Source organism: Larus michahellis, chromosome 12 (genome assembly GCF_964199755.1).
Source record: "Larus michahellis chromosome 12, bLarMic1.1, whole genome shotgun sequence".
NCBI lineage: Eukaryota > Metazoa > Chordata > Aves > Charadriiformes > Laridae > Larus > Larus michahellis.
In genome coordinates this window covers 14572447-14584387 of record NC_133907.1, presented here as the reverse complement: position 1 = coordinate 14584387, position 11941 = coordinate 14572447, and the positions used below count along the sequence as shown (strand labels likewise).

General features: G+C 62.2%; 1 protein-coding gene across 2 annotated transcripts in view; it reads right to left on the bottom strand.

The window, feature by feature from the left end:
- Positions 1-562: 562 nt before the first annotated feature.
- Positions 563-11941, bottom strand: part of MTCL2 (microtubule crosslinking factor 2) — a 28326-nt gene continuing 16947 nt past the window's right edge. The window contains exons 5-16 of one of the 2 annotated variants that reach the window (XM_074604968.1): positions 9446-10678; positions 8320-8439; positions 8009-8134; positions 7422-7652; positions 7139-7246; positions 6693-6860; positions 5347-5598; positions 5111-5182; positions 4678-4748; positions 2974-4423; positions 2737-2878; positions 563-1722 (exon numbers count right to left, since the gene is read on the bottom strand). In XM_074604968.1, the coding sequence (XP_074461069.1) occupies positions 1694-1722; positions 2737-2878; positions 2974-4423; positions 4678-4748; positions 5111-5182; positions 5347-5598; positions 6693-6860; positions 7139-7246; positions 7422-7652; positions 8009-8134; positions 8320-8439; positions 9446-10678 (4002 nt within the window). In that variant the 3' untranslated portion in view covers positions 563-1693. The remainder of the gene's footprint in view (positions 1723-2736; positions 2879-2973; positions 4424-4677; positions 4749-5110; positions 5183-5346; positions 5599-6692; positions 6861-7138; positions 7247-7421; positions 7653-8008; positions 8135-8319; positions 8440-9445; positions 10679-11941) is intronic. The other variant, XM_074604969.1, reaches the window with a different exon arrangement.

Genomic DNA, 11941 nt, shown 5'->3' with positions numbered 1-11941 from the left:
CCCAGCCACCCCACACTCCCCTCCGCAGCAGCATCGGGTCCCCAGACAGGACAGGCATCACAGTCCCCCCCACCGCAGCACGGGAAGGCAGCACCAAGGGCATGGGTGAGGGGTTGTAGGGCCTTTATTCATCACAGGACAAGCAGGCGTGGTACGGGGGTACAGGATGGGGCGGGCAGGGGGCCCGTCATCGGGGCAGAAGGTGCCCTTCATGCGACCTGGCAAGAGGAAGCAGGAGGACAGGGCAGGGGCAAGCGTGGCTTTGCCCGAAGCACCTCGGGCTTTGCCCCGGGCCGGGCGCTGGCGTGAGGGGAGAACAGGGGCAGAGGCTGTGCGGGGGCCGGGGCTGAATCAGCCACCTCCACAGCTCAGATTTTCCCCGTTGCCTTTGCAAATCCCCTGCCAGGGGTATCATCCCAAATCAGTTCAGCCCCCGGCCCCGCGGGAAATGCCCCGCACCGCTATTTACAGAGTAAGACAGAACTGACCAATATTACAAATAATTAAAAGGCAGTTGTAAAAATGAGAAACCACATTCCAAAAGTAGAGAGTCTTTTAAAAAAACAAAACAAAACAAAACAACAAAGCAAAACCAAAACCCCTGTTATCAATGAAAATGCTAAAAACCACCCCGAAAGGATCTATGTACAGCAGGAGATTGCCCGCGGCAGCGCTGTGCCTGCCGGGGTGTGGGGACCCAACTTGTCGGTGGCAGGCAGGGATGGTGCCTGTCCCTGGCTGCTGGTGAGGGTGGGCAGCGCCTGCCCCGCACGTCCCGCACCCGGGTGACGACGGTCCCCGTGGGGCCGGCCAGGCGCCGCAGGAGCAAAAGGCCACCGGTGCTGGGCCTGCTGGGCCCTGGCTGATGCTGGTGTGTCCGGAGACACAGGCAGTGAGCGGCCGTCGCGGAGATGCTGACGGAGGCTGCGACGTGGCAGTGATGCAGCCTGGCTGCTGCGGGCAGCGTGCGGCTGGACGGGAGGGGGCAGCAGCTTCGGCAGCAGGAGCATTTTTTAAGCGAAGCTGCGAGATGACAGTAACGGGCAGAGCCCCCGGAGCAGTGTACACAGCCCCACAGCAACGCACGGAACTCCCCGGGAGCAGTGTGCGGAGCCCCAGAGCAATGCGCAGACCCCCTGGAGCAGTGTACAAAGCCTCTGGAGCAACGTACGCAGACTCAGAGCAACGCGGAGAGCCCCTGGAGCGATGTATGCAGCTCCAGAGCAATGCACGGAGGTCCTGGAGCTGTGCTCAGAGCCCCAGAGCGATGCAGGGAGCCCCTGGAGCAAGGTACAGAGCGCCCAGAGCAAGGTACACAGCCCCAGAGCAAGGCATGGAGCCCCAGGAGGCGCAGGCACCTGCAGGCAGCTCCATCTGGGTGAATCCCTGCCTGGCCCCTGGCAGGCAGCTCAAAAATAGGTCAGGCAGCCTCCTTTAAAATTGCTCTTCTCTCCTGGGGCTGCACAGGGGCACCAACGCTGTTCCGCATGGGGCTGGGACGCAGCTCCCCAGCCCTGGGAGCTCTGCACCACCGCGGGGGGTTTTGGCTGCTGCCCCCCTCCCTCCCCGGATAAGGCTTTTTCTGGTGGTGACCGAGGGACGCGTGGCACAGACCGCAGGCCACGCTGCAGCCTCCCAACCACAATCTCTTAATCCAATTGGTGCATCTCCAATGTAGCTCATTTCGGTATTTTTAAAATGCACTTGGTTTTACATTGCAGGCTGTCCGGAGTTGGGCAGAGCCAAAAGTGGAAGAAAGAAAAAAAAAAAAAAAAAAGAAAAACAAAAGAGAAATATGTATATTCATATATTCAGCACTTGGAGGAGCAAATAACTACAAGTGGCTCCCAGGCAGGGAGGTGGGTGTGATCCCGGGGGGCACCACATCCGCGGCCCCTCGGGATGGTGGCAGGAGATACGTGTGTACATGAGTGTGCACACAGGCACGCACGCACACGCCGTCTCACCCCACACTCTGCACCCAGCGACCCCCTCTCTGCAGCTGGAGGAGCTGGGGGGACCGCCCGGACCCTTCCCAGCAGTGAAGGACCTCAGCAGCGCCCCCCCACCCAGAGCAGAAGGGTGGCCCGGGAGGGTCCCCACGCCCAGCCCAGCCTGGGTGACCGCAGGGACCCTCCCCGCCTCCTTCCTGCCCGGGGAAGCACGCGCGGCCCCGCGGCTGATGCAACCGTGCCGCAATCGGGGCTGGCAGGGATGCGTTGGAGCTCGGGCAGGGTGGGCAGCGCTGGCAGCGGCCACGGGGACTGGAGCCAGCACCCTCCACCCCCGCAGGGGGCCAACACGGCATCACGCCTCCATCCATCATATCCATACAGCATCCCTGCTGCGCTTCGCCCCAGCCCTGCCCTATCTACATGAGCAGCCACCCCCAGCCCCTCTCCCCTTCTCGGACCCCCGGCATGGCAGGGTCCCAGCTGACATTCCCAGGGTGGTGGGCACCAGTGAGGATCCCCCATTGCCGGCAGTGGCTCCGAGGGAGGTGAAGCGGCCACCCCGGCGGGATGTCCCCGCGCACCCCAGGGCTGCCAGAAGCCTCCACCAATGGCTCCACATCTGCTTCGTAAGCGTCCCCGAGGGGCGAGGGGACAGTTAGGAGACAGATGCGCCCGCGCCACCTCTGAGAGGGGCCCCCGCGGGGCGTCAGTGCGGGTGCTCTTCCAGCAGGAGAGTGGGTAGCAGGCACGCTGCGTCCCCCGGCCCCCCGCCCTCACTCACTCGAGGCCCCCGGCTTCTCCTCCGCCCTGGGGGGGTCCGCGGGGTGCAGTTTGCACTTGGAGGGGGAATGGCGGACAGTGGAGCGGGACGGCCGGGCGAAGCAGGAGGTGAGGGACTGGGAGCTGCAGTCACACGCCATGTCCTGCAAAGATAGACAGGGCACAGGGGGGTTAGAGGGGTCGGCCACCCTGTTCCCCGCCATAGTGGGACACCCCGGGGGGCACCCTGCCTCATTACCTCGCTGGCTATGGCCGAGATAAGGTCGGGGTCCCGCAGGGCTGCGTCCTTACTCCCCTGGCCGGGGGACGAGGGCTTGGGGTCCTCGCAGCTGCTCTGCTTGAGGACTTTCTTGTTCAAGACACGGGAGATGTTTTCAGCTGGGTGGTGGGTAGCCAGGCTGGGGTGCTCAGCTCTCTTGCTGCCCTCCTCCCCGGTGGCCTCCTTCTTCTCCGGGGGGGCAGTGGGGCTCTGCGCCCGCCCGCAGACGTTCCTGAAGAACTCCTGCACGAGGCCATACTTGGGTGCTTCAGGCTTGGCCCGGCCGCTCTCAGAGCAGCCCGGCTTCCAGATGGACTCGGTGCTGCCCGCGTGCTCCACCACGCTGAACAAGCTGGACAAACCATCATTGATGTTGCTGAGGACGGGGCTGTCACGGGTGGTGGTGGAGCGGGCCCAGGCAGAGCCATTCTGCTTGCTCTGGTGCAGATTCCAGAGGCTCCTGTCCTTGGAGGCATCCAGCTTGGAGGAAGACCTCCTCTGGAGCTTTGGAGAGCCATATTTTGGGGAGCAGCATGGCCTCTCGATCCTGGAGTGGACCTTATCCAGGGAGGAGGAGATCTGCTTGCTGCGCACAGACACAAGGGAGGAGCTACGCGGGGACCAACTCTTGCCATGCATGCCGCTGCCACGCGGCAGGTCGGTCTGCAGGCCAATGCTCACCGTCTGGATGGTCTGCGTCCCCACGTGGGCCAGTCCCACCGTCTGGCTGGAGGTGCTTTTCACCTTCCTCTCCAGCGAGCTGGAGCGGATGGCCTGCCGCACACAGTTGGTGATCTCCTTCATGTCGTCACTCATGTTGCCGGAGATCTCCAGGTCGTGCAGTGATGAGGGGAAGCGGGGCACCGGCGGCACCGCGCTCTCCACCGTGCCACCATCCAGCAGCTCCCGCTGCTGCTTGGAGAAGTTGCACAGCCACTGACTGTAGGTGCTCTCAGCGCTGGCTGATTCCTCCGGCTCCTTCGGCTTGGCCATGGTGAACAAGAAGCCAGGTTCAATCATGATCTTCCCTTCCTTGTTGTGCACCAGAGGTGCCTCCAGCCGCCGCACCACCGGTGGGCTGTAGTAGATGCGGATCCCCGTCTTGTCGGGTGCCGTGTAGCTCCTCTGCATTTGCTTCTGGGATTGATCATGCCCGGAGAGGCTGCTTGCCCGCGAGTAGTCCCAGGAGGAGATGCCCAGCTTCTCCTTGGCCAGGCTGTCAGGGGCAGGTTGCTCAATATTCACATATGTACAGTTTGAGGGAGGAACGCCAGTGCTGTCCCGGATCCCGTTGGGCAACAGCTGGACAGCCGCGGATGCCTTTTTGCCCCGGGAATGGTCACCCAGCCCTGGCGCAGTCTTTCCAGGGAGGTAGGGAGAACAGTCAAGCAAGCTTTCGAACTCTGACATGGAGGAAACAGACTTGGTCCTGTGGGAGAAGAGAGGACAGGGTTCACAAGGGTACAGGGCAGTGGGTTGGGAGGCAGCTGGAAGCACCCTGCTCCCACTCCAACACGACCTTCCTGGGCACCCAGTCCTGCTCCTCATGGGAGCCCTTGGCCTCCAGGACAACCCTGGACCATGGCTGCATCCCCCCGCAGCTGCTAGGGCTGCCAAGCTCGGGGACAGCCCCATACAGCTTCCTCCACGCCCAGGGGACCACGAAGGGACCAGCGCACTCACCTTTTGAGGTTGGTTCCCTTGGCTTCTGCTTCAGAGATTGTCTCTTTGTCTGTGATTTTTTCATTGAGAGCCTAGGAGGACACAGAAGAAAGCTCTGGTGTCAGCAAGCACGGACCAAAGTACACGGACTGGGCTGGAGCAGGGGCTGCACCCTGCTCCTCTCCAGAACTACCACCTTCCCCCATGCACCCATCCCATTCCCAGGGTCACACAAGGCACCCTGTGCCCACATCTATTTTAAATCAACTTTTTATAAGCCCCTGGGGTTCAGCCACACTCTCCACCCCCTCCTTCTCCCCAATCCCTGGTGCTCCCCCTTGCAACCTCATTTCAAGGGGGTGTTATTTGGGGTTGACACAACCTCCCATCTAGCCCTTAGCATAGACCCGAGCCCAACGTGCACCCCGAGAGCCCTCCGCCTTCTCTTGCCCACCTCTTTCCAGTTGCTGCCGTGCTTCTCCATTTCAGAGTGCTTCAATGCCCACGGGTTGGTTCCTTTCTGCAACTGGAGAACGTGCCGGTCACTCAACGTGTGCAACATGTGCCCCTCTGGGCAAGCAAAAGCATTTGCCGCTTGCCCCCCATGCGTGCCCCCAGAGCTCTGGGGGCACGCATGGGGGGCAAGCGGCAGAGGCTGGAAGACACGTTGACAAACCGGGGACACCATACCTGGTTGATTTTGTTCTGCAGGTCCTTCGCTTGCTGCTCTGCCTGCTGCTGCTCCTCCTTGAAGCGGGCCAGCAGCTCCACCTTCTCCTGGTTCCAGTTCTTCTCGCTGATCTGCAGCTGCTTGGTGAGGTCCATGACGGCGCTGTAGGACTCGGCCAGGAGATGCTGGTGCTCCTCACGCTCCCTCTTCAACGCCACCTTCCAGTCTGGCAGCGCGCGCTCTGCGATCCCTTTGCCTGCCTTCGACTCCAGCTGCGGGGACACATTGGTGGCTGTGGGGGACCCATGGCTCCAGCGTGGTGCTGGACATCCCCAGCAAAGGAGCAAGGCTGTGGGCATCCCGGTTCCCAGTGCAGCTCCCATGCTGCCCAGGTTGGGCAATGAATGTGTCCCCAAGGCCATGTGTCACACAGCACAGCTCGCCTGCGGGCACGGCCGAGCTGCAGCCGGCCCTGGCTTGCAGCCATGTCATGCCAGACGGCCCGGCAGACGGTCACCCAGTGGGACGTGGGCTGAATGTCCTGCCTGCTCGGCTGTGCTCTGCCTGTAGCTCTGCCCGCTGGAGCCGGCTCCGGGCGAGGGGCAGCACCTCCTGCGAGGCTGGCACAGCCGCCCCCAAGGATGCTGCTGCTGCTGGGGGGTCAGGAAGGCACCTGAGACTGGGGTGGTGCCACTGCAGCAGCTCTGCTCTCTTTTTTGGGGGGACAGAGGGGAATCAGGAACCACCACTGAGTTCTGCCTGGAGAAATCCCGCCTGGGAGGTGCTGGCACCACCCCGCCCCGGGAAGTGGAGCTGATGTACGACCATGGGCTGCTGCCAGCACGGTGCAAGGGAGCGGAAAACCCTCATCACTGTGAGGGCAGGGCTGGGGGACCGATGGGACTGGTTCTGTGCGCAGGAGCTTCCCGCAGTGCCGAGGCTCCCCTTCCTCAACCTCCTGCCCTCACCGCAACCATACATCCCTCTTGCAGCATCCGTGGGGGTGCTGAGCCCCCACCCATGCTGTGACCCCGGGGAGGAGAGGAGGGCTCTGATGCCGCTCCCAGCTGCCTGTCCCGGGGAGGGATGCTGAGCCCCGGTACCATCCTGCCCACCCCAGACAAACCCGGCGGAGGAATAAAAAGCATCCTCTGCTGCTCCACAGTCACATTTTCGTGCCAGCCCCGTTGCTATAGAAACTCGCCTGCTGGAGCGGCTGCTAATTGAGATTCCCACAGTGCCACCCTGCCTCCCAGCCCTGCCCAACAGCCAGCGCTTGACACACAGCGCCGGCAGCCCCCCATCCCCACGTCCCCACCAGGCAAGGGGGAGCTCCCCCAGCCCACGGGGTGCGTGGAGCTCCCACCTGGGCGATGTGGCACTTGAGCTCGGCGCGCTCCATCTCCCAGGCAGCCTTGGCCTTGGTGAACTGCTGCTGCAGCTCGCTGGCACCGCGCCGCTCCTCCCGCAGCTCCGTGCACAGCTCCTTCAGGGTCACCTTCATGTCTGCCAGCGTCTTGATGCACTCGTTGGGCTGCCAGGGGATCGGGGGTGAGCAGAGGGAGCTGGGGCGCCATGCCAGAGGGGATCAAACAGGGTGGGACCCCATGGGAGTTGCCCTCTCTGCATGCCCACTCCCTGGGTGAGGGACAGGGGGTGCTACCAGGGCAGGGGACCATCCCTGGAGGTGACATGCCAGTGGGGAGCATCCCCTCCCAACCACGCAACCTGGGAGAAGCATCCACCCCATGCCATGCAGCTGCAGTGGGGGAGATCCCACCCACCCCCTGGGCTCCTGGGGACCCCGCTCACCGTGTTGGGGGTCCAGGGGTCCCCGGTGCATGTCTTGTTGTCTGCCTGCTGCTGTGGGGCGAGCTCCTCCTCCTCCAGCAGCAGGTACAGCTCCTTCATGCTGTTCACCTGTGGGAGACACCATGGCTGTGGTGATGAGGGGACCCACAGCCCACGGCCAGGGATGTGGGACACCTAAGCAGCCCTGGGTGGGACATGTAGGCATGAAGGACAGCTCTGGGGATGCCCAACAGCATGGTGCCCCCTCCATGGCAGCCCAGGTGGGAGCCCCTCAGCCCAGTACCTCCAAAAAGTCCTCGCCTTCGCTGTGCACCATCTTGCCCTGTCGCCAGCGCTTGAGGAACCACTTGAGCTTCATGAAGAGCAAGAGGAAGCTCTGCCTGAACTGCTGTGACTCCTGCACCAGCAGGTTCTTCTCCTGGCTCCAGAACTTTTGCTCCAGCCTCCTCTGCAAGTTCAGGCTCTGCAGCTCGAACTCCCGCCGCAGCAGAGCTTTCTGGTGGTCCTCCTTCAGCTATGGAGAGATACGTGGGCTCTGAGACAGGGGCTGGCAGCAGCAATGCGGTGCCTCCACCCCAGGGTCTGGTGCCAGCCCTGTATTTAACACCCCTGGGGAGCTGCAACCCTGTGTCAGCATGCTGGGGACAGCGGGGCCACCAAGGCATCGCCATGGGTGGAAGCCCTGCGTCGCTGCACGCCCATGTGCAAGGATTGTGCTCAACCCCTGTGGCCCTTGAAGATGGGACATGCTGTGTGTGGTCCGGGGTGACACTAGGTCCCCAGGCACGTTGTCAGCCTGGGGCTGGATGTGGCACAGCCATGAGCATGGGGACACCCGTATCCCAGGGATCGGGGCGGTTGCCTGCTTACCTGGCAGATCTTCTGTGAGAAGTTGTCCACCTCGTCCTTCCTCAGCTGCCTCTCCTGCGAGAGCTGCTCCTGCAGTCCCCGCAGACTCTCGTTGGCCTCTGACAGCACCAGCTGCAGCTCCTTCATCTGCAATGGCCCAGGGGAGGGAATGGAGATGGCAGGCTGGACCTGGCCGCACCTCCCTGTGTCCCTCCCCAGTGGGGCTCTGCATCTTCCCTTGTCCCCAGCTCTGAAGAGGGACAGCCCCATCGCCGCAGCCCTGTCCCCAACCCCACTGGCCCAGGGGACACAGCTCCCTGCCCGTGTCTTACCTCGGTGGCGTAGGAGTCGTTCTCCTCAGCCCGGCAGGTTTTGTAGCTCCGGGAATGCGCGGGGTCCGTGTCCTTGGCATGGGGGATGCGGTAAGGGTCGGCGTCCCTAAAATCAGGCTGCTGCATGCGTGGGCAAGTTAATGAGAACAAACCAAAAGAGCGGGAAGAAAAAAAAGCCAGAAAACAAAACAATGGGTCTCCGAAACAGTAAAGAACTACAAGACAACAAAAAGGATGAGGAGGAGAAGGAGCTTCATCACCATGGCGGGAGACAATGCAGAAACCAAAAGGAAACACAGGATGAGGAGACACGTGGCCTGGATTGTTTGGGGAAAGGGGAAAAAAGAGAGAAAGAGGGAAAAAATGTGCAAACACCAGTTACGGTGCCATGCAGTGACTGGGGGAGACCGGGACCTGGGGCTGGTGGGACTACATGCAGAAAAATAGGACTCTGAACAAGCGAGTGTGCTCCAGAAAGGGGCTTGTGCCCGTGGCCCCAACCACCATTGACTTCCCTGGCCCCCGGCATGAGCTGGGTCCCCTGGAGAGGAGGGGGACGGCAGGGCACGAGCTGCTCTCCGCTGCTCCAAAGGTGCTCCCCATCGGATGCAGATATGCCCTGGAGCCTTTGCCCTCCAAATTACCCTGCCTGGGTACCACTGGGGGCTGAGGCTTCTCACAACCGGGGGTTCCAGCAATTTGGGCTGCTTTCAGGAGGCTGCAGGCTGCTCCCCTCCCACCCAGCTCATCCCCAGTAAGCAAAGAGCTTCCGAGCTGGGGATGTCGGGCTGAGCTGGGGGAGAGCAGCCAAAACGTTGGCCCCTGCTCAGGTGGGATCGCATCTGAGAGCCCCCGGCCATGAGCAGGGCAGCCTCGGCACGACCAGCCCATGCCAGGATGCACCAGGATGCCACCGCCTCCCGCCCTGGGCACACTCTGTTGGAGCAGAGTCCTACCTTGTCCCCGGTGCCACTGGCATGCAGCGAGGTGTTAGTTTGGGTTTTGCTCTTGGAGAGGCTGGAGGGAGGTTACATTGGGGATTGGGGTTTGCTCTGTTAAAGCAGGAGGAAACGGGGCGGCAAATAAAGCGGCAGCTGCTGTGGGGGGCGTGGGAAGATGCCCATACCTGGAAGTCAGAGGCGTGTTCCTTCTGCAGCCCTTCTTTGGTGGTGTCATGGCTGCCAGGGCCAGAGAAGGTGAAAGAGTCCGTGTGCTCCTTGAGGCCACTGGTGAAGTGGTCCACCTTCCTCGTGAAGCAGCCCAGGTCCTGCTGGAGCACGCCCAGCCGCATGAGGAGCACGTTCATCAGCTTGGCATCGCTGGGGCTCTCGCCGCCGCTACCCACCGCCTCGCCCAGCAGCCCCCCCGTGCACTCGTTGTCCAAGCAAGCCTTCAGCCCGGAGGTGAAACCGTTGGCATCTGAAATCAAGATGTCAATCGCTTTGCTGACAAGTGCTGCCTGATCCCGGATGCCCAGCAAGGTCTCCAGGTCCTTGGCCTTAAGCAGCTTGGTGGGACCATCAGGCACCTTCCCACCACTGGGCAACCTGTCCTGCCCATCGGCTTCGCTGCTGCCCACCCCGTCCCTCCAGCCGGTGGTGGGGATGCACTGTGCTGAGTCGCCGGCCTCCGCGTCGGTCTCCAGCATGGGCCGGGTGGTCTGGCAGGAGGCCAGGTCGCAGCGCTGGAGGTTAGAGAGCAGCACACGGTTCTCGTACTGCAGCTTCTTCACCTTGCCACTCAGCTCGCTGATCTGCACCTTGGCCGTGGCCAACTCCTCCTGCGAGGGCTCACTGATCACTGAGCAGCTGTCCTCCGACAGCGTCACGTCCAGCTCGTGGTCCGACTTGTACTTGGTCAACTCGTTCAGGAGGAGCTTGTTCTGGTCCTCCAGCTCCAGCAGCGAGCGCCTCAGCAGGTCGGCCTCCTCCTCCACGAACTGCAGGTGCCGCCGCAGCTCTGCCACAGTGTCCCCTGCGTCCCCACAGCCAGAAATGCCTGCCAGGAACCGCGTGTCCTGCCCCGGCAGCTCTCTGTCCCCCTGTCCCTTCATGTCGTCCATCTCTGCCCGCAGCCCGCGGTTTTCCACCTCGAGCTCCACTATCCTCCGGCTGAGGATGTTGGCTTCCTCCTCCACCAGCTTGAGGTGGACCTTCAACTCGGCCTCCCGTGAATGGGGAGAGTCGGCCAGTTCCTCCACGGAGAGGGAGCTGTCGAGGTCCCCGTAGAGGGACCGGTACTTCAGCAGCTCCTCCTTCATGCCGTCGTTCTCCTTGGCCAGCTTAGTCAGCTTCTTGCACATCAAGGCCGACTCCTCCTTGGCAAAATGCAGCTGGCACTTCAAGTCCGCGCTGTCCTCCTGGGGACCGAGAGGGTGCGGGCGTTAGAAAAGCCCTCCCAGGGGCAATGGTGGCTCCGAGCGAGCCCTGGGGACATGCCGCCCTCCCACTCCCGTGATCCCAAGGAAGCTGCGGCCCCTGTTCATGGAGGGGAAAAGACTTTGAGATCCATACTGGAGGCTTTCAGGGAGAGCCCGGACACAGGGCAGGATGCCTGGACAAGGAGACCCGTGGCTCCGGCCACAGGAAGGACATTGAGCCACCGCTGGGGACAAAGGGACCAAGCCCAGTCCTGCCACAGCCTGATCCACCGCGGTGAGGAGGGGGAGGGAAAGCTGTCAGACTCGGCAGAGCAAAATAAAAGCCACCAACAAGGTTTCCTCCTGAAAGCTGGCAAGCCTTGAAGCAACTGGCGCTTGCTGCAGCTGCAACCCCCCCCACTGGGGCTCTGCTCCTCCCGCTCAGCCCCAAACGCTCCATCACGGGGCGGAGAAGCAGCGGTTTTGGCTGCAAACCTCCCAGCCCTCACCCAGCTCTTGTCCTTGCTGCCACCACCTTGCCAGGGGACAGAAAACCCAGGCAACACCCCTGCATCCTTCCCAAGCCCCTTCCCAAGCCCCTTTGCTTCTTGGGACTGTTTCTCCACGTTTTTTCGGGTTTTTTTTGTTTTTTTTTTTTTTTTTTAATTTAGCAGTGAGGATCTCGGCTATTTGCCCAGGCAGACCGTTTCTCTGCTCTGGAAAGCTTTTTGGACAGAGGACCAGGATTTCCTGACGTCCAGCTCGCAGCTTCCCGTGCTGTGGGGTCACTTGAGTACTCCGAGCTCCGGCGCGGTGACTGCCATGAGGGGACCTGCCGGGCTGCCACCCTCGCCCTGCGACACCCACTGGAGACCCAGGTGGGTGCTGGAGGCGGCCGAGCCCTTTGGCCGGGTGGCTGCTGGCCCCGGCATCCCTCTGCCTGGCTGAACGCACCCCCTCCCCTGTTTCCTTGGCTGGGAGAAACAAGCTGTCCCCCGCTTTGAGTGCTCCTGACCCCCCAGCCATGCCCATGCTCACCCCCCTCAAGCCCCACAGCACCCATTTACTCTGCAGACTTCCCAAGCTGCTCATATCAAGGCCATGGATGATGGGCGGGGGGGGCGTTTCCCATGAGTTTTGGGTGCCGTTTTATTGCCCAAATGCCCCACTGTGACCACAGGAACCGCCCTGCTCCTCTTCCGCACTCGCGCGCAGAGATGCGGCCTCGCTAAGGCGTGTTAAAACTGTGCCCCCCCTAATTAG